Source organism: Sebastes fasciatus, chromosome 1 (assembly GCF_043250625.1).
Source record: "Sebastes fasciatus isolate fSebFas1 chromosome 1, fSebFas1.pri, whole genome shotgun sequence".
Taxonomy (NCBI): Eukaryota; Metazoa; Chordata; class Actinopteri; order Perciformes; family Sebastidae; genus Sebastes; species Sebastes fasciatus.
The window spans coordinates 11,285,968-11,313,407 of record NC_133795.1 but is presented as its reverse complement, the minus strand read 5'-3'; the positions used below and the strand labels follow the sequence as shown (position 1 = coordinate 11,313,407).

Below are 27,440 nucleotides of genomic sequence, written 5' to 3'. Positions count from 1 at the left end.
CCTAAACCTTTTGCACTACAGTGTGCAAATTTCCCGTCAAAAACACACACTCAAATGCATTTCATAAAAAAGATTTAATAAAATTCCCTCAATTTCCTCTTATCATACAATATGTTGATCATCAATGATTACAGCATTAAGTCACTCTTTAACATTAAAAAGGCACATAAAAGCATCTAAAGCAGATGATTGCATTTTTATGGATTTAAGATTTTAAAAAACACTCTTCCTGATTCTGTTATAGCTCAAAATGTCCTCCCAGGTCATTGTTGATGTTTTGACTAGCTAATAGAGTGCTGCAGGGGTGACGTATTTTTGTATGCCAACCAGGAAGTCAGCATCTCCCTGGTTCCCTCCACAAAAAGACAACGGGATTTTTCCATTTGGTTTTGGATTATTGCAGAAAATAAACTCTGTGATGAACACACATTTATGATACTTACAAAGTTTTGTTCAGCAAGATAATCTCCACAAATGAACACCACTTTTATGATTTTTGAAGTGTGACTGCAGTTGCGAGAAGTAAAAAGCTAACGTTAGGCTATAAACTAACTACACCACAGTTGTATGACTTCACATCACCATCACTAAGCTAAAAGCGGACGAGTCAGTGTGATGACGTTTAGTAGTCTCATTTAGCCGCTTGTTACCAACCGCCTTTTTTTCATGAGTGGGATATTTACTGACGTATTTTATATCGCAGAACAAAAAGTAACAATCTCTTAAGCTTGTGTTAACCACAGACCTTATTCCAGGTATCTAACTAAAAACCCATTAAAAAAAACCATTGACTTTGAGACGAGTGAAGTGCTAAAATGCTAACTCATTTCCAGGTTTTAGGACTCATTCCTGCAGCACTCTATTGTGGACCTGAAGACGAGAAGACAGACATTCATGGTGTAACAAATAGGAAAATTCCCATGACCATGTTACTACAGTTAGGTACTTGATGATTCTATTGCTTAGATGTTCTGTATGGACGGTAATTTATTATATTATTTTCTTAAAGTGCATAAAGGTTTACTTGCGACGAGCTGTGATTGGAAAGATAATGTAAAAGGCATTTTGTACAATTTAAACTAAACACACACAAAGTGCAATCCATTATTTATATTCAGTATTTTCTGTACATACGTGTGAAGGTAGGTACCCTGCTGAAGGCCTAGTGTCATCAGTCCCCTGGACTAACACATTCAAACAATAAGACAGTCCATGGCTTTGCTCTAAATTCCATTGAGCCTCTGTACAGCAGTAGATAAAAACATGTACTTTGCATTAAAACATCACAGTCTTGGCACATAGCCTTGGCACCATATTTCATTTACAAGCCGGAAAAGTTCCTGATGGCCTCTACTTTCAGCAAAAGCCTGAATTCCCCTCCTGCATATCTCAGTAAAGGTCCAAAATAAGGCACTCAAAGTGGAAAATGGAGCAATCGTGGCGAGGTGTCTGTCAGCAGCAGCAGCAGCAGCAGCAGCAACTGAGATGGATTTATTCTTGCTGAACAGCAAAGGCACGGTGTCTACTGAAGGGAACGAGAGGAAGAAAAGTTAAAATCACAGACTTTATGTAATATATTTTATCACATTTGTTGGATGGGTTTATCTGTAAGTACTCCACACTGCCATGAGTGCATTCATTTTCAGCATGGGTGGCCCAAGTGGCACTCAAATCCACAACCCTGTTACATCGAAATGTCCTGTACTATAGCTGTACGTAAAGGTAAGAGCAAAATATAGCAGCAATTACAAAAAGAGCATCAAGCAGAGAAAACTGCATTCAGCCACAATGAGGATGTCTCTACCCACTGTGCAGATTAAATCATGATAGGAGAAAGCTTGGCCCACTTCCTGTTTTTGTCTTTGCTGTCAGTTTATTATACAGACGCATTAAATAACACGAGCGTTCCTGACAGCATTGCCGGAGAGTTCAAACCATTCGCTTTCTATTATCGCAAACCTATTCAGCTGTCCTGCATTATGACTCACAAGCACATTAGTCCTTTTAAATAATGCCTTCACTCCTACAGTAATTAAGGTATAAGTAAGCCAGATGTCAAAAAAATGTCAAAATGTCCGTGCTCAACGCTTCTCTATGGCTGATCCTGTTAAGTCCTGTATAATGCTCGACATATCACAAGCAATTCACGAGTTATGAAAGCTTTAATGTCCTTGTTGTTAAAGCCAGTATCAGAATTCTGTTGCTAAATAGGAGAGTCATCCAAAAGATGCTTTTTAATCATATATAGTGACCACTGGATTATCTTATATGTGCATCCAACACGCTCTTATCCCGACTCGTCACATAGTGACGCTTTGTCAGATCCCTTGGCGTCACTTTTTCCGTCGCACTAAACACGTGCTTAACGGCCCCTCGGCGTCACTTTTCGGCCGCAGTAAACACGTTGGTAATGTTGTGAATTAAACTTAGCTTAAAATGACTACGTTTATACAGTGAAAATGTGACTTGACGTTGTGAACACGGGACATGAATGATAGTAAAGTGAAAGTGAAACGTAACGCACAGGACACGAACAGTCTCCTCGATGAAAGACTTGCGTTTGTTGGATCACAATTATCACGATTAACTATGGACACTCATGCGATTAATTGCGATTAAATATTTTAATTGATTGATAGCCCTAGTTACAAAAATGTAAAAAATGTCAGAGGAACATTTGACTTGTGTTGTACTGACTCTAAAATACCCAATAACGATAACGATGCTCCCAAGTCGATTGCAGGGAAACAGCAGAACTCTTCTTTTCTTTTAAATAAACTTTCTTTTTAAAATAATATTCTATTATGTAGCAAAGAATGTGTCTTTGGTATTTCAATTATCACCTCATTCATATTACTCACCTGCGTCTGGCTAAGCCTCGCCGTCATACTGACTCAGGCGCTTCTTAGACTTCAGTTCTTTCAGCCAAGCGGGAGAGGAGCCGCCACTGAGTGACACAGAGTGACACAGAGTCACAGGTCAGAGGAGTGTTATGATTAAAACACATTCCAAATAATCATTTTCTCATAATTTCTAGGATTTTTTTTGTGCGCTGTCACACTCAATTTCTCACCCTCCGTCCGTGGGTCCGCCTATGGGTGGCAGCACTCGTGCAGCCCCCGCGAGATGAGCGGCAGAGCGAGGAGAGCGGGACAGTTGTGAGGGAGATGGTGCTGCTTCCTCATTTTCACTTTCCTTCTCTTCTTCGGCTTCCTCTCCTCCTCCATTTCCTCGTCCACCTGTTTTCTTTTTTAACTGAGCCTGGGGGGAGAAAGTTAAGGACACTTTACTCAATTCAAATTTGTTATGTATTATGAAAACTGGAATACATAGTATACTTAAGTTCTCTTCGAACTCTAAGAGAACTTACAATTAAGGCTGCAGGGCTCAAACCAGGGAACATGGGGACTCTATGAGAGGTGGGAGGTTTAGGCTTCTCCTCAGAGTCCGCCTCCCTGTGCTTAGAAGATGAGTCATTTTCATCTAAGAACATAGACATAATATAACAGATCAGTCAGAACATGCAGTAAATCAACATTTCCATTATTGCTTTTCGCCTGAAGCGGATGTGTTCGCTTGTTTATTTTGAAATGTAAAAAGAATACTAACTGAAGTTCTAGCTCTTCATGTAGACTTCATGACATTATGGATGGTGTTATAACATTATGGATGCAGTAGTAACATTATGGATGCAGTAGTAACATTATGGATGCTGTAATAACATCATGGATGCTGTAGTAACATTATGGATGCAGTAGTAACATTATGGATGCTGTAATAACATCATGGATGCTGTAGTAACATTATGGATGCTGTAATAACATCATGGATGCTGTAATAACAGCATGGATGCTGTAGTAACATTATGGATGCTGTAATAACATCATGGATGCTGTAATAACAGCATGGATGCTGTAGTAACATTATGGATGCTGTAGTAACCTTATGGATGCTGCGGTAACATTATGGATGCTGTAATATCATGGATGCTGTAATAACATCATGGATGCAGTAATAACATTATGGATTCAGTAGTAACCTGTAGAGTCGGAGCTCCTCCAGTCCATGCCGTCCACCGGAGACACAATTCCACGGAGCGAGCGTGACGGACGCGAGCGAGTTCGACTTCTACTCTTACCCAGAGTGGCTTTCGACCTCTGTGCGCTGGTGTCGAGGAGCGGAGTGGAGTTCTGTGCACAGACACACACACAGAATCTAGCAAGCAATGAATAGAACACACTGTATTCACCGCTGTGTATTAACGGACCATTACACTACAGCGGTGCAGATGCAAGAGTGCGCATTTTCCCAGGGAGGTTTGCAAATTAACAACCAAACCATATGTTAAAGGGATAGTTCGGGTGTTTTGAAGTGGGGTTGTATGAGGTACTTATCTATAGTCGGTGTATTACCTACAGTAGATAACGGTCAGCAGACAGGAGTTACTGCACGAAACCAAAGCATTATACTGCTGTGGATGGGGCCGGCAGCAAAATGTATTTTAGCCACCTAAAAGAATCTATATCCGTTTAAGTATATGCTATATTTAGAATATTTTCACTGGTATATCTTGCTGTAAGACAACCCTTTCCGACCGGGAACTGGACTGAAAGTGAAACTTATCTATGCTCTCTTCAAAGCAGCTAGGTGAGCCTTTCTTTTAGATGGCTAAAATACGTTTTGCTTGCCAGTCCTGTCCACAGCATTACATTGCTGTTCTCCCGTGCCGATACTCTGTCTGTTTCTCCAAACTTGGGGTGTGCCGACCATCATCTACTGTAGGTAAGACAATGACTATGAATAAGTACCTCATAAAACCCCACTTCAAAAACACCTGAACTATCCCTTTAATGTTCGTAGCGGATGCCGGAGACATCAGCTGTCACCATTCATGAAGAGGGGAGGTTTAGAAGTAAAGAATCACCAACCTCAGGGAATGGAGGCAGCTCAGGCTCTTTGTGAAAATCAGTGGTGTCAACATCTTCAGGGGAGACTTCAGGAACCTCGTCAGGGACAGGCTTTGGACTGAAGAAGAAGAAGAAAGCTATTTAAAATCATGTGTGAAGGAAACAGGAATTTTTTAGATGCTTTAAGTTCACGTTAAGGAGTTTTTTAGTCCAATTTCTGAGTTTCTGTGTTGTGCTCTATTAGCCACAAGGGGGCACAGAGAGCTCAACTCTTGACAATACTTGATAGCACATTTCAGCATGCAGCTACACTTGGTTATGCTGTCACAGGATTTATGTTTAATAAACAGAAATTGCATGTCTCATTATGCTGAATATTTAAGTTTTGTCATTGCAAAGTCCAAATCGCAGATGGATTTAAAGCCAAACAAACAAACACAAATTGGATACACTACATGCTCCACTAAAGAGCTAAACTCGGCACTCCAAACTGCACCTTCGGGCTGCCTACTATAAGACTTCTCTGTCCGACAGCTACAGTATAGAGCTTCTATTTGCAGGTGTGCTCAGTTTGAATCAAATCACCTCAATGTGAAACCACACCTTCTGCACAAGACATGAGGAATGACACCTAAACCTGTCTAGTCCTGTCCGTCTCCCATCATGGTAGATGAAGGACACAAAACCCCGGAAAGGCACAGTCAGTTCACAGTTTATGTGTTTGTGTGGGGGTCGTGTATTGTGTTATAGTGCAACCTTCTTCCTACCTGTCAATTTCAGATGTCTTTTCGTAGGCCTCATTCTGCTGGTCTGGCTCGGTGTCAATCAAAGCATCAGTGTCTTCACTGTTTGTGCTAAAACTATTAACTGGTGCCTGAGAGACAGAAAGACAGACATTCAATTCAATTTGAAAATAAACAAGAAAACATACCACAGAACCAGAGAAAACATAACAAAAGCATTTGACATTGTGGGATATATTTTGTCAAACTCAACTCCACTTTCATGTTGAGCATGTGCAGATATCTACCAGTAGGATCGACTGCTCGATCACACAAAATCAAATGACGTAAATGTTCTTTTGTTCTGTAAATCTGCATATTAGAACGTCACATTGTGGAGCTGAGGCAGGGAGAAAACGGACTGTGTGCTGAGCCAAGATCAGTAACTACAGAGGGAGAGAGGACTGAGGACCAGCCAAGCATGCATCTTTTAATGAGCCGGTCACAGAGGCTGGGCTGTCCTCAACAAACACCATGAGCACAGGCATACACACCTATATGCCTACACACACACACAGACACACCAAACACACTCATGCTGTCACGCCCACATGCTGGAATGCATGGGTGCGCACATACACACATACACACACGTACACACGTTCCAAACAAAAGCAACTACTGTGCACTTCCTCGCAAACATTCCTTTAAGCTCACTTCACATTTTGTCAAGGGGCACATCCCAACGTTGTGCCGTCTGATATTGTCACCTGGATACAAAACAACACTCGGGTAAACACCCATGCCCTCCGTCTGATTTCACACACATCTCATCTCCTTCATAAGTCCATTTATTACTCATGGCTCACAGCAGCTTCATTTGCACAATGCCTGTTATTTGGCAACATCACGGCATGAATGAATAGGCTTCTAGTGATTTTCCTATAACCACAGACTGTGTTTAGGTGCAGGGAAAAACAACGTCTGTTCTAACACAGACACAGTCTACAGCAGTGCAATTCCACCACCATTATTCTGAATCTCTCCCACCTTCATTACGGAAGCAGCCACTGCAGCTCACAAAGTTTTTAATGTTGGTAATTTAGATAATTTTGCAGTACATCATGTGACTCTAATACCTCCCTTTCATACTGTTCCAAAAAACTTCTTGTGAATTCAAAGAGAAACTTGATTCATTTACTAAATGTTTCCTCTTTGGCAGCACAACAAGTATGCAACAATGAGACAATGGGCAAGTGTACCTCAGTGGGATCTGTGGCACCGATACCGATACCGGATTGGATATCGGGCCCATACTGTCTCAAATAGCTGGATCGGGCAAAGAACGTATGTTGCCAAAAAGTGAAAGTCAATTGTTCGCTCCATTGCAACATTGGGGCCAAGCGGCAGGGCTACGCCTCCGCCATTTTGAACTGAAAGCGACTACCAGGCGCCAGTAAAACGTTCGCCTACAAAGTGCCGTACAAAGATAAAACTAAATTATTTCTATTCGATTGTCATAATTTTAAATTCTCTGCCGAAATGGCCTTTGTTGAACAATAAAAATATTATAAATATGCATACTATTATAAATATTTACTTACTTAAACTTTTTTGCCTGGCCGCTTCCCAGAGGAGCATAAATTGAATGATGGACATAAATGGAAGTGGTGGCAGCGCTACCGCAGCGCCATCTGGCGGCTATTGTCAAAAAAGCACCAGAGTTTCGACTCTTTGCTTCTATAGTCTTTGGATTGGGTATCGGTGTATTCATTTCAGTTCTATGTTTATATACTATATACATTACAGACTGGATATTTAATTCATGTTTAAGTTTTGACCAATTTCTTGCATTAAAAAGGTTTGCACTTGAAAAGGGTGGAGCTAAGTACAACTGAATGCTGAATAAGACATTTTTAGGCGACCAAAATGTTAACATTAACTTTCATGAACTGAAAACATACTGTGAAAGGGTTAAAGTTGTAAGACGAAAACACGGATAACTCCCAGACCGGACAACACCATGGTAGTGACCTGTCAATCACAAGGTAGCCACGCCCTAAAGCATACCCTGCTTTATGGTCTATTTGACTGTGAATGGGACCATAATTTACTAAATGAACATCATGCTATATTGAAGAAGACTTGATACTAGCAATTGAGACCACAAACTCATAAATAAGTAATAAATCAAGTGAGAAGTAGGGTCATTTTCTCATAGACTTTTACACAATCAGACTTCTTTTTGCAACCAGAGGAGTCGCCCCCTGCTGGCTAATCGAAAGAATGCAAGTTTAAGGCACTTCTGCATTGGCTTCACTTTTCAGACCCGGAAGTAGCCCACTGGGTTTATCAGAGCTAGATCAGAGCTCAAGTATTGTAAAACCATCAACACAACAACAACCTCTAAGTGCAGACATAAGAAACAGATGCTTTAAAAACTTCGCCATAAAAGAAACTACAGCTCTAAACTGCAGCACTACTACTGTGTGAATGTGCCAGTAAAATATGCTCGGGAGGGCGGAGGATGTGCAAGTCAAGACAGAGTGGGCCTTATTATAGTTTACCTCCAAAACATTTTTGTTACGGTCACTGGAATGTGTAAGACAGCTTGTTTGTGGTGTAGCGGAGAAGATAACATCTAAAGAAGCCACACGCACAACTAACCGAGACTCTAATCCAGAACAATGGATGAAGACAGTCAACAAAACATAACCTCTAATAAAGGGAAGTGACGGATCATCAAATTAAAAGTGGATATAGCCTGCAGGTTATTTTCACCTTTTGATCTTTGTGGCTCCTCTGCACGTACACCCTCATATATAAACACACACAAACACACACGTTCACACTCACATTGCAGTCAGCAGCCTCAGTAAACAATACAAAAATACCAAGACAGATTTCAGCCTGTATATGTCTCAAAAAGCTACCTCCTGTATTGCAAAAGATACATTCATTTTTATCTCCAAAGCAGATGATGATAAGATGTACAGCAAGGGATTAGTATAAAGAAAATCAGATGCATGTACCCTACTATTATGCTGTTTTGGCAGCATATTTCCTGTAGACCTATTAGACAAAGTGTTACATTGGAGGTAGGGGTGGGAATCACCAGAGGCTTCACGATACGATATCATCACGATACTTAAGTCACGAGACAATGTTATTGCAATTTTAAATATTTTGCGAGTATTGTGATAAAATATATTGCGATTTATTACCTTTTTTCAACTGCAAATTATGCAGTTTGTGAACATCTGTTTATCTAATAAGATACAGTTTTCACTCTGTTCATCTCAGAGTTTTAATTCACATATCTTGAGGTCAGAGGTCAAGGGACCCCTTTGAAAATTGCCATGCCATGTTTTTCCTCGCCAAAATTTAGCGCAAGTTTGGAGCGTTATGTCGCGTTTTTCTCAACGAGCTAAGCTGACATGGTTGGTATCAGTCTATTCCTTATGTTTTCTAGTTTCATATGATAGTACCAGTAGTGTGGAGCAGTGTTCATACATATCCTATTAATTACAAGGAATATATTACAATGTAAAAACATAATAAACTTTGTCTTGCGCACAATTTTCAGTAAGATGTAAGTAAAACATAATTATAATCTAATGCAACGGGCTATAATGTAATGATATATAGAAGGCAAAATGGCAATTTCAACTGTGAAAAGGCTGTAAAATGGCAACAGCCAAACGTAATCAGCTTGAACTAAAAGCAGACATAGATGCAGAGGGCGCTGACATGGTCAGGCATACTTAGATAAACTTTGTCTAACTGTGTCACACTTTGTTTTAGTCCTCTGCTTTATCTCTGACACACACCAGCGACACAGAGAGGAAAGGGCATGCATGCACACTGATAAAACACTGCATTTGGACAACTTCATCAGATAACTGTGTCCTTCCTGAAACGGACTGCCAGTGCCTACTGCCTACTGCCTTTTCACATTTGCATGGTTATCAGTTAACACATGGGTGGGGAAATATTAGACTATGAGGATACATGGGGCTTTGGTGGAAACTATAAAAAGCACCTCAACCCTTTGATGAACCCAGGCCATAAAAGCTGCTATGTTCATTAATCATTGATCACCAAATGTCAACTGAAATGAGCCAGCCAAACCTGATTGTCATTAACAATTCTATTCATTAGACGTGACCTGGATTTGATAATAACAGAACATTTCAGAGGCTTCTGGGTTACTACATCAGCTCTTACAGAGCAGGTTTCAGTTGCTCTCCTCTGCAGACTCTGCCGACTTCTGACGGAGAAGCGACGCAAGGATCTCCTGCTACGTCTGGCGAAGCTACGAAGCGGTGACATAGCTCTCTGAAACCTTCCTCCTCCATCTCCACTTTCTTCTTCTTCCTCCTCTTTATCCTCTTCTTCCTCCTCCTCCTGCTGCTTCTCCTCTGCAGCGCCCCACACCAGCTCCAGTGCCCCTTGCAAGGAGCGCCGCACGCCGCCCACCCAGCCCGCCACATGCAGCTGGGCGGCCGACAGCTTCCCTCCAAAGTACTGCATGGTTGAGAAGCTCACACAGCTGGTCGTCCGGCCACTGGGGTCACCATGGGAACTGGGTCACCACAAAAATGAAGGTTCAGCTTTGTTAGAGATGAAGGGATTGAGTCAGGAAGCTGCGTCTGTGATCTGCCTTTCAGTTGTCATTTTCAGCAAGCAGAAGAGCACAAATTGTATTTTGTGAAAAAGGTTTCTGACATCATACAAGACAAGATATAGTCCATCTTTCATTTGAGCGGGATGCATTCTCTCTCTGCATATTGTTATGGTTCAGGTCGCACAAACTTCATGGAACGGTCTATTATTTGCTGTCAGCGGAGAAGTAAATAGTCTGACCAGCCATGTGTTTGCACTGTAACAACACTATTCCACTGCAGCTTTCACTATGATGGATGTGACATCCTGAACGGCAGTGTCCCGAGGAAAGACTTTCCCATCATCACATTACGATCCATTTGAAAAGACACTGACAGAACTCTCCATCAAAGATTTCACTTTGTAAGTAAAAAAAATAGCAATGAAGCTTTTAGTCCAGCAGCTTTAAAGATTACCTCTTTTCATGTGAACCTTTTTCTCTCTTTTGCTGAGACTTCTTCTACCACAGTCACGCCTGTTTGTTTGACGTCCCAGTTCACTCCATTCAGGAAAAAAAAAAAGGAAAAGCAGCGTGGGAAATATCTACCACTCCAGACATCCAGAGCCAGGTACAGAGAGGTAGATCACCCTCTTTATCTCCTCCACACCTGAGTGAGTTCACAAAACGTCAAAACAAAGCGGAGGTCTGTGCTCGAATGTGGAAAATCCCGAGGGAAGGAAGGTGCGGCGGGCTGGGCCTAGGTGCTTTCTGCACCTCCCCTCCACTGCGCTCTCTTCCCGTAGGTAAATGATGCAGGTGACTGAATGAACTGGGTCTTTGTGAGAGGAGCAGGCTGAAAACAAGCGACTTTTTGGGAAGTTGAGAGAAAGTTTGAGCACTAGACGACTGAGAGAGTGGACATGTGAACTTTCTTGTCCGTGGTTTAGCCCGTCCTCTTTTGTGTGTATGTGTGCCAGAAAGTGTGTGTGTGTGTAAGGGGGGCAGAGACTGGGAAAAGAGGGGCACCATGTACGGTCATTCTGACACGCTGCCCTGCTGACCAGATCCAAATGAGGACATGATGACCACATAGCACCTCGGCTCCTCTCACTATATAAGATCCATCCATCCATCTGTCTGTCTGTCTAGGTGCATGCCACGGTTGGCTGCACAGCTTGTGTTTGCCCAGTAAACCTTTTCCTCTTTCTATCTTGTCAAAATAAAAGCTTTTCTCTGCCACAACATAGTATCTCTGCTGTGTTAGTTTTCTTGCAGCATAAAAAACTTATTTAATAAACTTCACTGTGGTGTTGTGTTGTCCATATTATAGCAGTGAAAGGTGCTCTACATGACATAAACTTGTTGTGGTGCAGAATAAGGAAGTGCAATTTTGTAAGAGCAGCAGCGCCACTCAGTGGTGAAAACTAGACTCTCACAATCATGACCTTCAATTCCAATGGCCATATAGCAGCTAAGTGGCTATGTACTGCATGTACAATGCTTCCTTACAGGAGCTCACTGGTTTTGTGGGATTGTTTTGTTTGCCGAAGCATGAGCGCAGCAAACAGAAACACAATATCATAAGTCACACACAAACACAGTTCAGTGCTCCAGAGTTCAGTGTTTTCTAACTCTGCAAAAAATGTTGCATGTTCAAACAGGTGGTGAACCGATCTGTCTTGACTGGCTGACTGGCTCTGATAAGCTGCCACTCACCTTGAATTGTTTGTGTTTGCTGCCTTGACTCTTTTCATAATAAAGTGTGATCAAGTTTCCGTGTTATTCTGAAGATTTTTTATGTTCATTTCTGTTGCAGGATGCAGCGTTTGTTCATTTAGTCACATTATGTACTTGACCTTGCACTTTAAATAGCTTTTTGGGGGTGTGTTATTAGGCTGTAAGCTTCACTTTGGTCTGCTTCTCTATTACCTATAATGAGGCTAATAAGGTGACTAACATTTCCCAGCAACATTAACTGACTATTACACTCCCAAGACTACTTCTTTCAGCATTACAATACAGTGCTGACGTGTATTCGTGGGTCCACCCAGAAGTTAACAACTGAAGTAACTGTGGATAACAAAGTGCAAATGTTCCCCCCCGTCTCCAATCTTTATGCTAAACTAAACTAAGCCAAGCTAAATTAAGCTAAGCTAAGCAGCTGCTGGCTCCAGCTTCATATTTATCATACAGACAGCATCAATTTCGTCATCTAACTCTCTACAAGACAGCGAATAAGCGTATTTCCCAAAATGTCTAACTATATCTTCAGCTAACGAATCAAAGTACTTCATCACATTGATGCTGCTCACTGATTTAAAACACATTTTACAATGACCTAATATTACAAGAGATGTCAATATGACGAAATCTCTGATGGATGACAAACCTACATTGTCTCGTGGTACATATTGTCATATTGCCAACCCATAAGTTACATAAAGCTGTCTTACACTTAATTTAGCTATTTTATGAGGGTGCTTTGGCTCAAAACTGGACTGCTCTATTACAGATAGTCTACATACTCATGTAGTGCATTCAAAGCTGATTTAATTAGTTCAGTTAATGGTGGTCAATGCAGCTAACTCATTCCAATTCAAGTGGATAAATATGGTGATGGGAGAGGCTGGCGTACTGCATTACAACACCGAAAATAAATCTAAAACACATAAAGTGGAACCCGCTCAGAGGTGCAAACTGCTGTGCTGACTCTGCGATTCACTGCGAAACCACTAACACTCATTGGGTAACATTTCAATCTGTAAAAACTCACCCATAGCTGCTGGAAATAATCCATCCAAGACGCCCATGAGAAATAATCCATCCCCCTTTCATATGTTCATGCAATGTTTTGATCTTTTAAACTGCCTTTGAAAATAAATGTGTTATTTAAATAAGAGCAAAATGAAAGCAGCAGACAGACTATTGCGAGACAGATGCAGAGGAAGTCATAAACTCACTTCCTGTAAGATTTCTTCCAGCGATAACCACATGCTCACATCTACATATAGTACGTGCACCATCAGACATAGAGTTCAGACAGTTTGATGTACGGTTACAGTTGGAACTGTATTTTTCTCACACCCGACATATCATCTTCAGGGGTAGAAATTTGATTGCACGATTGAAAATCGTACACATTCACAATTTATTTTTTATCGTCACACCTCTAAGTCAACACTTATCTTTCTCCAACACTATTAGTATTTTTGTTTATTGTAAGAAATGAGTTCTCGCTGTCAGCAAGGGCAGATACTACTACTGACACATGGCACGTAGATGTAGATTTCAGGCCATGCTTGTTTCATTGTCACACCTACACACACACACACACACACACACACACACACACACACACACACACACACACACCTACACACACACACACACACACGTACAAACACACGTTCTTAAGCTGTGACTGAATCAGGTCGAAGCAAGTATAACAAGATGTTTTTCCCTCGTGATACAGGAATGCCAACGTGATGGTGCATGGGGAGGTGTGTGTGGATGCCAGGCTGATGTGATTCAGTGGTGAAATTACCACATTTACAAGTACACTCCTGTCTTTGTGTTTGACCTCACCCTTTCTTTGTCAGTTCTATTTCAATTTCACGTAACGATGCTGGTGTTCACAATAACAAAATCTATCAAGAGTGGGTACAAATCAAGCTGCATTCCAACAGAATGGGACTGAATTTTGTATTTACCTCCTGCTCGTCTTCTTCTTCCACTTCATCTTCCTTTGTCTCTTCCTCCCTCTGCACCTCCTCCTCCTCCTCCACCTCTATGGAGATGAGCTGCTCCCCCTTTGGCCTCTGCTCCTCCTCTTCCTCTTGACTTTCCTGGGCTAATAATGTAGGCTCTGGGCTGTCTGGTTTTTCCACCTGCTCTGGCACTTTATTTTCTCGAGGACTGACATTTAGGGGTGCCAGCGCTTCAACTTCCCAGTTATCCACAGGGCCTGCTGCCCAACTCTGGATGGGCGGACTAGGTTCTACTTTAGCCTGCGAGCCCCATCTCTTCGGTTTGACTGAATAGTCGTCAAAATCCACTGTGATCAAAGCGGGTCTGACGGAGAAGTCGTCGTAAGCAACTTCGACCTGACTCTCTGGGGGCAAATCTTCAGAGTCAAAGCTGATTAAATTTGGCTCTGCTACTTTCACCACATCCCTTTCTCTCTCTAACTCCATTCTTAGCTTTTCTTCCAGTTCTTGTGCTCGCTCTCTATCTAATTCCTCTCGTATTTTTCTCTCCATCTCCTCCACTCTTTCTTTCTCTATCTGCCTCCTCCTTTCCTCTTCCCGTCTTTCCTCCTCTCTCTGTCTCTCCATCTCTATTCGCCTCATTCTCTCCATCTCTTCTTCCTTTTCTTGCAGCTCTTTCAGCCTCCTTTGCCTCTCCCTTTCCATTGCTTCTTCTCTTAATTTTTCTTTCTCCCTCTCCTCTTGTCTGAGTCTCTCCTCTATCTGTCTCGCCCTCTCCCTGTCCTCCTCTCTCTGTCTCTCCATCTCTATTTGCCTCATTCTCTCCATCTCTTCTTCCTTTTCTTGCAGCTCTTTCAGCCTCCTTTGCCTCTCCCTTTCTCTTTCCTCCTCTCTCTGTCTCTCCATCTCTATTCGCCTCATTCCTTCCATCTCTTCTTCTTTTTCTTGCTGCTCTTTCAGCTGCCTCTGCCTCTCCCTTTCTCTTTCCTCCTCTCTCTGTCTCTCCATCTCCATTTGCCTCATTCTCTCCATCTCTTCTTCTTTTTCTTGCTGCTCTTTCAGCCTCTTTTGCCTCTCCCTTTCTCTTTCCTCCTCTCTCTTTCTCTCCATCTCTATTTGCCTCATTCTCTCCATCTCTTCTTCTTTTTCTTGCTGCTCTTTCAGCTTCTTTTGCCTCTCCTTTTCTCTTTCCATCGCCTCTTCTCTTAATCTTTCTTTCTCTCTCTCCTCCTGTCTGAGTCTCTCCTCTATCTGTCTCGCCCTCTCCCTGTCCTCCTCTTTCTTTCTCTGCCACATCAACTCCTTCTCTTTCTCTCTTTCCCTCTCTCCTTCTTCTGTCAGCCTCTCCGTCTTCTTCACCCACTCTTTTTCCCACTCCTCCTCTCTTTGTTTTCTTTTGTTTATTTCCTTCGCTCTCAGTTTTTCTTCCAATCTGTGTTCCTCGTGGTCGGGAATCGATCTCTCTTCCTCCTCTCTCAGTCTTTCTCTCTCCTCCTGTCTGAGTCTCTCCTCTTTCTGTCTCGCTCTCTCCCTGTCCTCCTCTTTTTTACTCTGCCACATCAACTCCATCTCTTTCCCTCTTTCCCTCTCTCCTTCTTCTTCTGTCAGCCTCTCCGTCTTCTTCACCCACTCTTTTTCCCACTCCTCCTCTCTTTGTTTTCTTTTGTTTATTTCCTTCGCTCTCAGTTTTTCCTCCAATCTGTGTTCCTCGTGGTCGTGACTTGATCTCCCCTCCTCCTCTCTCAGCCTCTGTCTTTCTCTTTCCTCCCTCAGTCTCTCCTCTTTCCTCTCCTCCTCCTTCAATCTCTCTTTTTCCCTCTCCTCCTGATCTTGTCTAAGTCTCTCCTCCTTCTGCTTCGCCCTGTCTCTTTCATCTTCTCTCTGTCTCTGCCTCATCAGCTGCATCTCTCTATCACTCTGCAACTCTTCTTCTCTCAGCCTTTCCCTTTTCCTCTCCTCGTCTTTCATCCTTTCTCTCTCCCGTTCGTCCTTCCTCTGTCTCTCCATTTCCTCCTCCTTCAGCCTCTCTCTCTCCCTTTCCTCCTCTTCCCTCTGCCTCGCCTTTTCTTTCTCCCTTTCTTCCTCTTCTTCTTTTCGTTTCCGCTCCTCTTCCAACTTGAGCCTTGCCTGTTCGTGCTCCTCGGCTCTCCGTCTTTTTTCAAATTCCAGATGTTTCAGTCGTTCCTCTTCTTGCTTTTGCACCTCATCATCATCCTTCTTCGGAAGACCTCCTGCTCTTCTGTAGACAGGCACTGAAACAGAGATGTCCTCCTCAGCTTCATCCTCAGAAGTTTCTCCTTCTTCTTCACTGGACTCAGACGCTGAGCCCAGGACCACTGGAGGCCCACCATCATCTCTCTCCACGACGCCAAAGCGAACAGAGCGGCGTTTGCCATTGTCCCTCTTTAGACCATGTTGAGTACTTGAGTCTCCCTCCTCAGTGGCTGTGTGGGGTGTAGATGAGCTGTGCTTAAGCAGTTGGACATCACCCTCTGTTGATCTGTTCTGCACATGCTCTCCTGATGTCTCTCTGGAGCTCTCCGAGGACTTCACTCCAGCAAGAGCATCTTCAGATGTTTCCATTGGTGTCTCTGTGGGTTGTTCAGCGGGGGACACCTTTGAAGGAAGATCCACCGCCTGACTGGTTGGTGTCCCGGTTGCAGGAGGTTCAACGGGCGGCATTTTGGGTCTTTTCTCTGCTGTTGGAGCAGTTGCTGGCTCAAAGCTGTGAAAGAGATAACAGTAATTCAAGGTGAAAAATTAAAAAAAGAATTGTCCACGGATCAATGGCAGTGCTCAGACCTGTCATTTCAATACATCCAAGCACATGTTACATATTCTTCGATACCGCTCTCATGACTGGATGCTACATACAAAGCTACAGCCAGCAGCAGGTTAGCTTAGCTTAGCATAAAGACTGGAAACAGGGGGAAAAAGTTAGCCTGGCTCTGTCCAAAGTTAAAGATATCTGCCCACCAGCACCTCTAAAGCTCAGTAATAAATATGCTATGTAAAAATGACAAGTTGTGGTTTTACGGGGAGTTACCATGGATGTATAATAAGAACTGGATACCTGACCCCAAGATGGTGCCTATTCAGTCCAATGAGTACTGCTCACCTGGTGCATATGCCAAAAAAGGGTTGTGTCTAAAAGGCAACCCGCAAATTGCGAAAACTCTTGAGACTCGCTGCCCGACGACCTATCCTAACATTAACCATTCAAGGTCAATGCCTATCCTTAATTATTCAAGGTAAATGCCTAACCTTAACCATCTCGCAAGAGTTCTGCAATTTGTGTGTTACCTTCTAGACACAACTCTGCAGTGTCTAGCTTCCGGGTTTAGTTCCGGCTTATGCAGCCCACTGAATTTACGCAGTAGTGTTTCTCCCGCTCGGCCGACAGACTTCACATTTTAGTGACATTACCAAAATGGTTTTCTTGGCTTGAGGAAAGTTTTACAAACATAAAACCTCAATGGATCAAAAATTCATAACAGCAAGAGTTATAATCAACCTTGTTTGCAGTTCAAAGTGTCCTGTCAGCAGTTTTACAGATGTGTCTTTTACAATGGTGGTCTATGGAGAAAGAGCTTTCTGGGCTGCAGGTTTTTTTCCGCAAGACTTATTATACCTCCATGGGAGTTACATGCCGAAACTCTTGGTCTGGCGCTGTGACTTCCTGGAGTCTTGCCATTGCAGTGAGGTTGCCAGCCAACCAGCAGATACTCCAGACTCCATGTGTTAATCCTGAATTTTTCGAGATTTTGGACACAGCCAGGCTAGATGTTTCCCCGTTTCCAGTCTTTATGCTAAGCTAAGCTAATCACCTGCTGTCTCCAGCGTCATATTTACCATACAGACATGAGAGTGGTATCGATGTTCTCATCGGTATTACAAAAGATGTCAAACTATTCCTTTAAAGGGTTAGTTTGGTCCATCCACAATACACAAAATATATTCTTTCACTTACCTCTTGTTGTTTCTAGCCATTCAGATTGTTTTGTTTTATTTGCCAAAAAAAAATCATCTCTAAGATTTCTGCCTTTTTGACACCACAATTGTGGTGGATTTCATTTGTGGTGCTCAGAGCACTGAACGTTTACATTTTTACAAATTCAACAGCAAAGTGTCTTTTCAGAAACTGTTTTTGTTACTCTGGATCATCCACAGAACACACTGTTAACAGTTTTCATAGGAACTATTTCTTTGTGATAAAGAAGTTCTGACTGTTGACAGTGAATCTCAAGTCTTCAAACCAGTGAGGACATCTTGCTGTTGAATTTTTTGAATGCAACTTTCAATGCTGCAACACAAACTAAATTCAATTTACATCCATAGTATGTAATAGTAATAGTAATTGCAGCAAAACAGAAATCTCAAAACCCGGGCCAATAAACAAAACTACCTGAGTGGCAAGATACCAGGTGGCACCTGAGAAAATGGGTGAACAAACTCTTTACTCTGTACTCGTAGGTTGGACGTCTAATCTCAAAATTCACGGTGACCTTGTTTGCACTCTTATCTAGATTTATTATTTGAGAACATAAATCTGGCCACAATCTTGATATTGCAGGCTACGTTATTCATTTACCACACCGCTATTGATGTCCACACAAAATACAGTAAGTTAGGAGACACGAAAGCAAAGAAGACAGCTGGTGTCTGGTGCTGGCGACACTCAAATGCCAAACAGCTCTAGACTTGCTTTCATCTCTCCATGATTTTTTGACAGAAACCTGGAGACATTATGGGAGAGACTGGAGAAAAAACAATCCACTCTGCATTGTGGATTCTATATGCACCAATGAAGCACCAATTTTACAAAAAGGAATACTTGAGCAGAAAGATAAATTACAACAAGAGTTGTTTTGTTTTATTTTCTTGATTTTATGAATTGTTCTTTTTTCTTATAATCTCATTATTACTTGACCCTTCAACAACACTGTCCTTATCCATGCCAATAGATCTCAACAGTGAGTTTCTGGAAGTGAATATCCCATTCATATTCTGAATCAGGATTTAGATTTTTAGCCAAAATGTCATAACCATCCAAGGGAGACTGACCACGAGGTAATAGATTATGAAACAATGGTATATGCTCCTGTAGAAGCCACAAGCCCGTATGATATCAACCTTGTTTTAAGAAAAACATACTTATTCGCAATGTCACGGAAAGGTACTACACTACCCATAATCCTAAATGTAACAACAACTTCTCAGATTGGTGGAGCATGCTGTTATCATGGGAATGTTTTAATGCACCCGCGAATGGCTAGTGAGGGTACGTGCTCGTACGTGCTGCTCCCGATTTCAAGCCGGAACTCGTTTGGAAACTTTGTCTTATATTACGAAGAGTTCACCGAAATGTGTTTCTGAAAACATTTGAAGTGAAAAATAAGGCATGCATTTGCTGAATCTGTTTTTCATTTTAAATCAACAACGGTTGGTTTAAAAGTAGGGCTGTCAAAGTTAACGCAATAATAATGCGTTAACGCAAATTTGTTTTAACGCCACTGATTTCTTTAATGCATCAACACAATTGCTGTTTTGGAGGCGGGTTCAGTTTTAAAGGTAGAGTGAAGCTACTGGCATCATGTGAAACCAGAAAACCTAAATCGATTGGTACCGACCATGTCATATTAGCGTGTTGCAGAGGCTAAATAACGCTCCAAACTTCCGCAAAATTTTGGCGAGGAAAAACAGGCATGAGCATTTTCAAAGGGGTCCCTTGACCTCTGACCTCAAGATATGTGAATGTAAACGGGTTCTATGGGTACCCACGAGTCTCCCCCTTACAGACATGCCCACTTTATGATAATCTCATGCAGTTTGGGGCAAGTCATAGTCAAGCCAGCACACTGACACACTGACAGCTGTTGTTGCCTGTTGGGCTGCAGTTTGCCATGTTAGGATTTGAGCATATTTTTTATGCTAAATGCAGTACCTGTGAGGGTTTCTGAATAATATTTGTCATTGTTTTTTATTGTTAATTGATTTCCAATAATAAATATCTACATACATTTGCATAAAGCAGCATATTTTCCCACTCCCATGTTGATAAGAGTATTAAATATTTGACAATTCTCCCTTTAAGGTATATTTTGAACAGATAAAAAAAGTGTGATTAATCGTGATTAAATATTTAAAAATTGATTAACAGCCTTATTTAAACGTTTTTCGGGAGTTTCCAGAGGTGGTGAGTCGCCATTCCCAATGGTTCACTCTTAAAATAATTATGTACACAGTCTTGCACCTTTGTCTTTTGCTCCAAATTAAATGTTTTATGGGCACGATTATTCTCGTAGCTGGTTGGCTTGGTTCCATGCTTAAAACTCTGTATATAAAGATTTTCTGAAACGTTAATGGAGTTTTTGAATGGGAAATTCTCTTCCGCAGCCGTTCAAAACGTGGGCGGTCACCGTTGAGCTCTATAAAGCATATTGAATTGAAATTGAGTTGACATTAAAAGTCTTAAGTGTGGACATGAAAAGACTTTGGATGTTTTGCATTGTTAAATCTAAAATGAAAAGTATAACCCTGGCCAATAACAGCCAATCATAATCATGTAATATGTGCCATTAACCTAAAATAAACTTCCTGCTTGACTGTACTTGCAAGAGAATGTTCTTTTTCTTTCACTCATGTCTCAACACGTTACTAAATACAAACAGCACAGATGAAAGGAATCTCGCTCACCTCTTAGAGCGAGGTCGGGGTGCAACCAGAGGCCTCTTCTCAGTCTTTGGACCCTCAGGGATCGTCTCCGTGGCCCATTTTTTGATCCTCTCCTTGACCCCCTTTACACTTTCTGTACCATTTATGATTTCTGGCTCATCTCTCTTTGTCACGGCCTCTGGCCTTGATGGCGAGTCAAAGAGGAGGCTGATTCTGCGTTTTATACTGCCTCCTTCGCTGTTATCCTCCTTCAGTGCACCATCATCGCTCTCTCTGTTTGACGGCTCTGATGTCGTCCGGCTCGGCTCTGGATCTGAGGGCTTGTTTGCATCATCTTTGGTGCTGGCTGTAGAGGTGGTTACACTTGGCTGTGGGGGCAGAGAGAGGCCACCTGACTCAAACTTGGAGGTGAGCTCCATGGACAGACGCTTCCTGCTGCCGCCCCATCGATGTGCTGGATTGTCTGCAGAGGAAACATCATTTCCTGATTCTTTAAGATTTTGGATGACAGACGTCTGAGTTTTGTCTTCTTTCTTTTTTCCGTCTATCTGTTCTGAGTTTACAGTATCCGTGGATACTTTGTGGTTTGCATGGGTGACATCATCTCTCTGGATTGGCTCGGACTTGGGCGTCTCTTTGGGTGGAGCAGTTTGTGAGGCTGGATCTGATTTTCTTACACTAAAATCAACTTTATCCTCTCCATGTGGACTTGCTTTGCTTTCTTTGGTTGCTTTTGGTTGGTCTTTGGGGAGCACGCTTCCAGGTCTGGGTTTGGAATCTGAGGTGGTGGTTTGTTGAGGGGGTTTCTGTGCGGGGGTGGGCACAGTCGGTTTGGGGACACCTGTGGCCTTAGGTTTTCCAGTCTGCTGTGTTGTTGTCTTAGAAGTTGCAGCGACCGTCTTCGGGGCATGGATGGAGCGAATGGTGGTGTTCTTCTGCAGGGAGAAGGGCTTGGGAGTGAGTCGAGGTTTGGGGGCCAGCGCTGGCTTGGGGTTAGAGGTGCCATCAGTCTGGGAAACCTCAATGGAGCTCTCCATAACTGTGTTGCTGAAAGAGGGGAGGAGAGAAAGTGTTTACACACAGTGAAAACTATGTATTTACAACAAAGAAACATTATCTCTCTCTGCTGAGACAGGCAGTTGGTTATGTTTTAACAATGAAAACTGGATGAGTCTGGTCTGTCTACATTTTTGAAAGCACATTACTTCTGCAAGGGCAAAGAGAAAGTAAGCAATCACCCTGAATAAACACCAGAAACTATGACAACTCTTCCTGTTGGGATCATTTTTACCTTGTTTCTTCCTCAGCCTAGTTTTTAAATTAGAGCTGCAACGATTAATCGATTAGTTGTCAACTATTAAATTAATCGGCAACTATTTTGATTATCAATTAATCGGTTTGAGTCATTAAAAAAAAATTCTCTGATTCCAGCTTCTTAAATGTGAATATTTTCTGGTTTCTTTACTCCTCTATGACAGTAAACTGAATGTCTTTGAGACCATTTTTTAAAACTTAACCTGACTGTATAACATGACCTGTGGTGACCTCTAGGATAATCACAGCCTCATGAAACTTTACAGCCACAAACTACAGACCTAGAGCATTCAGAGGATGGATGGCTTCCTAGGTAGATTGACAATAAGGGGGTTTCTGAGCAGTTTACAGAACAGAAGTGCCCCCCATCCAATCACCGAAAAATGCAATTCTTGCAGAAATCTCCAAATGTCAAAAGTTTTTGATTCCAAATCACAATATGGCTTTTTCTATGGTGTTCCTCAAGGTCTTGGTGTCTTAATGTGGTATTTTGGAGGGATTTTTGATAATTTTTATCAATTCTTGCATGGTAAAAAAAGTTATTAGGTTTAGCACACAATCTGTGTAACAAATGGTATCAAGCCAAAAATTGATGCAACAACTTATGAGACATAATAGAGCATGGGAATGATCATCATATCCTTCTATGGTCATGTTCTAAACCCTTATACACTTTCGAAATCTATTTTAATTCTATCATTCATTCATGTTTGATGTTTCTGATTTATGACTAGAACAACTTGACACACAGTGCTTTGATAACTTCCTCACTTCAAAGTGCACCCAGCAAGTAAATTGCTGTAGTCATGTGATTAGGTGACACTGCTAAAATCAATTCAACACAAGTTGGTGTCTTCGACATAAACATTGTACTAGTAAAGCCTTAGAAAGTAAATTAATAGGCTGAAAATAGATAGATAGATAGATAGATAGATAGATAGATAGATAGATAGATAGATAGATAGATATTACAACGTTATAATGTGTGATTTTGACAGTGGAAATAAAGTGAGCTGCCACACAGTTTTGTCATTTTTAAACCATACTAAATATTAAAAAAAAAATACTAAAATAGGAATCAAAACAGGCAGGTGTGAGACATGTTGTCAGAGACTGAAGCAGGCCTGATGAGTCATCTCACACACACACACACACACACACACACACACACACACACACACACACATCATGAATATGGTCTGCAGAAAAGACACACCAGACCTCCAATTGAACTGAAACCACACTGACAGATAAACAGTCTGCTGTCACATGAGCAGAAGAAAGGTCACTTTAACCACCATGTGAAAAAAAGATAACAGTCGCGTTTCCAATATTGTTGCACAAAAATAGCTGAGGAACTATCATCTGGTTTGACCTGTAATACTTAAGCACAAACCGGTAACTCCACGCCCCACAGTTTGATACTGTGCAACTCAGTGTTTGTCAGCAAAAGTGCTCAACTGTGTCACTCTCACATGATCAATCCACAGCTGGTTTAGATTATTGATTCCAGATCACACAGCCAGTCTGTGTGTGGACTGAGGTATTTGTGCATGTTAGGGCCTATAATGTGTTTTTTTTGCTGCCTTGCTCAAACACACAGCAGCACCTCTGGGCGTGCATAGTATTGTGTAATAATGGCATCTGATTGGACTCTTAAAGCTGTTTGTTTCTGCTTTCCTCCTCTTTTTTTACAGTTGAATTCCTAAGAAACATTAAATAACATGTATTTTGGTGCTCAATATTTGTACACCACGATATCTGAGGGAGTACTGGCCATGTTTTGTTTTTGTAAAAAGGCAGGTGAAGATGATTAACCTGCATGTATTATGTGAATGAATTTGAGAATTTAATTTAAATAAGTTGCTAAACGATGATGGTAAAGAAGAAGGCAAGAACATATATTTATATATAAACACACATATCTGATGAATAGTTATGTCATAAACTGAAAGAATGGTCAGTTTCCTGAACAGTGGAGCAGAAGCCTCCTTAGAGTTTGACAAAGTTTTACTACATTTTGTCTAATTGCATCTGTAGATTTCTCCCAAAAGTTAACATTGGATCATGCCTCATTTGCATATTAAAACATAACACTTCAGAAAAGTTTTTTTTCTCATACTCTGAGCCAGAAATCTCTACGTCAGTAGCACTTACATACACCAGACTTTTCAGTTTCATTTCTATCTATATTCTGAAGGTTATTTACAGAGTGGATTGTTCATATATAATTCATAGCCCGATTTGATGTAAATGTAATTCAGCTTTTATTGTCACATTGTATTGTACACAGTGAAATTTACTCTCTGCATTTAACCCATCCTCCATGTTTTTGTATGCCTTGCTCAAACACACAGCAGCACCTCTGGGCTTGCATAGTATTGTGTAATAATAATGGGATCTGATTGGACTCTCAAAGCTGTTTGTTTCTGCTTTTCCTCCTCTTTTTTTTTTTTTACAGTTGAATTCCTAAGAAACAAACACTGTCTGTTAGATAAAGCAGCAGTTGATGGATTGGTTTCTGTTGCTTATTTAGGCCACATTCATAGAGCCAGTGAAAAAAAATCATTCTGCAGCAGCAGCAGCACTTAGCTGGTGGGATTTTTGTAGTTTCTAATCTTTATCTTTGTTTGCCTTTTAGTGCCTGTTGCCCTGCCAAGGCTACACTTTCCTTTAGATGTCCCACACTGTATTATTAACTTCTTTAGAGTGATGCTGTCACAAGCTAACCACATATAACGTTAGTGTTTGTGGTTTAACTCTGGTAATGTGATGACTTGTAGCATATTTTTCATTGTTTTCATCATTGTTTGATGTTTCATTTTGTGTGTGAAGCACTTTGTAACAGTGTGTTTTAAAAGGTGCTATATAAATAAAGCTTGACTTACTTACTAACTTACATTAAACGGTGCAATTACCCAGTTATATCAGCTCATATGTTTCATTAATAAGTTACTAATAAACGCGTCACAACAATGACCTCCCAGTCGTTGAACCAGCAGTTGAGTCCTCTGGAAGTGGACACAAAGGAAAGTGAAATGTAAAGTAGGCGAACTTTAATTCAAGCTAGACTGTCAGTCTTGGGCTCTTTTGTGAGGACAATGCTTTAATGTTATAAGTCAGTAACTTTACAACCACATATTTACGTAATAAAGCTAGGAAACAGATAAAAGATAGTGCACCTGCTCTTAATAACATAACTTTTCCAACGGTGGAGATATTTAACGGTTGGCAGTATAACGTTTCTTTACCTTCTTGTCTTCACGTAGTCATGCAGGAAGGAAGGAAGTGGGAAGAAGTTAAAAAAGAAAAGTGTTCCTCAGTTTTCCGCGCTCGTCTCGCCTGCTGAGCTGTTGTCAGAGTGTGTTTTTCACACCAACAAGACGTCAGACTGCTCCTCTCCTCCGCCCAGCAGACAGACACTCCCTCTCTGCCTCAGCTCCACCAGCTCCAGCAGAGCTCCAGCACGCTGCTCCGTGCGTCAAGTGACGTTACGCACAGAGACTAAACAGGAAGTGGCGTGGGTTTATTTCAAAATAAAAGCGACAAAAAAGGTGAGACACCCCTGGCAAAAAAAATTTTTTGTCATACACTGGTCAATTTTGTATTTATTTTTTTGGGCTATTTTGCTTCCATAACGTGTTTTCTTTCAGACTAGTGGAAAGTCACTTGACCACATTAGTGTTTGTTTATATAACACATTTACATAAACAACCACTAATGTGATCATGGCATAATAAGGAAAAGTAAATATATGTTTCACATTGATTTCTGTGAGTTGTCAGTTGTGATGAAAAACATGTGGGTGCTTGTCATGTTCTACTAGTCATCCTCCTAGTTTGGTCTCTCTCACTAGTGAGTCCGAATTTCAGATCATTCCAATTTTTAAAGAACATAATTACCACTTTAATTTTTTTGGTAATTTGGTAAACAAAGAAACTTTGTCTATTTGCATCTGTAGATTTCTCCCAAAAGATAGCATTAGATCATGCCTCATTTGCATATTAAAGTTCCCATATTATGCTCATTTTCAGGTTCATACTTGTATTTTGTGTTTCTACTAGAACATGTTTACATGCTGTAATGTTAAAAAATATATATATTTTCCTCATACTGTCAGTCTGAATATGCCTGTATTCACCCTCTGTCTGAAACGCTCCGTTTTAGTGCATTTTGACGGAATTGCAACAGAATCGCGTTGCTAGACAACAGCTTGGGTCCATGTGTACTTCCTGTCAGCTGATGACATTCACATACACTGCAATAGGAAATAAACTGGGACACATTTAGAATGTTTACGTTTAAAATTGTGTCAAGGGTCTAAATATTGTATATTCTTGACATCACGAATGGGCTGAAATCCTGACAGCTTGTTTCAAATGCAGAGTTTCTGAATACGGGGCTGTGTGTATTTCCCTGTGGATTGAGTGTTTCGATACTTTCACAGTATTTATATAGGGCTTAAGCCTGATTTATAATAAAAAACATGAAAATCTCACTTTTTTATAATATGGGACCTTTCAAACATAACACTTCAGAAAACAATGAGTTTTTTTTTCTTATACTTGGAGCCAGAAAGTTCTACTTCAGTAGCACTTAGATACACCAGACTTTCCAGTTTCATTTCTATCTATATTCTGTAGGTTATTTACTGAGGGGTTTGTTTATATATCATTCATAGCCTGATTTGATGTAAATGTAATTCAGCTTTTATTGTCACATTGTAGTGTACATATACACACATATTGTACACAGTGAAATTTACTCTATTATTATTAGTATTATACATGCTACACATACTATATACGCCATGGGAGCAGTTTAGAGGTTCGGGTCCTTTCTCAAGAGCACCTCGGCAGTGCCCAAGAGGTGAACTGGCACCTCTCCAGCTACAGTCCGTACTTGGTCCGTTCAGGGACTTGAACGACGACCCTCCGGTTCCCAAGCCAAGTTCCTATGGGCTGAGCTGCTGCTGCCCAGAACATTTTATCACTAAAAATATGGAGAATTTTTTTATTTTTTTGTCCTTTTGACAATATTTTCTGATTTATGGCGTGATACAAAGAGATAAGAATTTTAATTTTGAAACTGCTTTATCCAATGTTCAAATTTCTATTTTGGAAATGTATACAAATTAGCACATATTTGTTAAGATCATGCCTCATTTGCATATTTAAACATGAAATTTCAGAAAACTTGTAATACAAAAATATTTGTAATAAAGCAAGTAATAAACTGGCAAAGTGTCATGGTGATGGCTATTAGAGAGTTATTTTCCCCTATTCATCTGGGGGGGTCTCCTCTTAAAAAAGACCGTCACTGAGAGGAAGCTGTCTCCATTGTGTGCCACAGAGTCTGTGCCGCATTACAATAAGGAGTTAATTAGGGCCTCACAGAAGGGGCCCTAAGAGGAAGTGCTGTTCATTTTCTGTCTTAAAACGCTATCTGTAAATTCCTATACATTCAAACAATATTAAATATAACAGGGCAGCATCTATTGTGAAGCTGT

The 27,440-nt window shown here is 41.1% G+C and overlaps 1 protein-coding gene across 1 annotated transcript; it reads right to left on the bottom strand.

Annotated features, from left to right (window-relative positions):
* Positions 1–58: 58 nt before the first annotated feature.
* On the bottom strand, positions 59–25,364 carry LOC141764090 (uncharacterized). The gene is made up of 11 exons (XM_074629033.1): positions 25,183–25,364; positions 20,639–21,664; positions 15,015–16,667; positions 13,946–14,555; positions 5,675–5,781; positions 4,929–5,025; positions 4,040–4,190; positions 3,371–3,483; positions 3,074–3,261; positions 2,862–2,947; positions 59–1,525 (listed from the first exon to the last, which is right to left on the bottom strand). The coding sequence occupies exons 2-10, from the start codon at positions 21,652–21,654 to the stop codon at positions 2,872–2,874; spliced, it is 4,011 nt and encodes a 1,336-aa protein (XP_074485134.1). The 5' UTR covers positions 21,655–21,664; positions 25,183–25,364; the 3' UTR covers positions 59–1,525; positions 2,862–2,871.
* Positions 25,365–27,440: the final 2,076 nt, after the last annotated feature.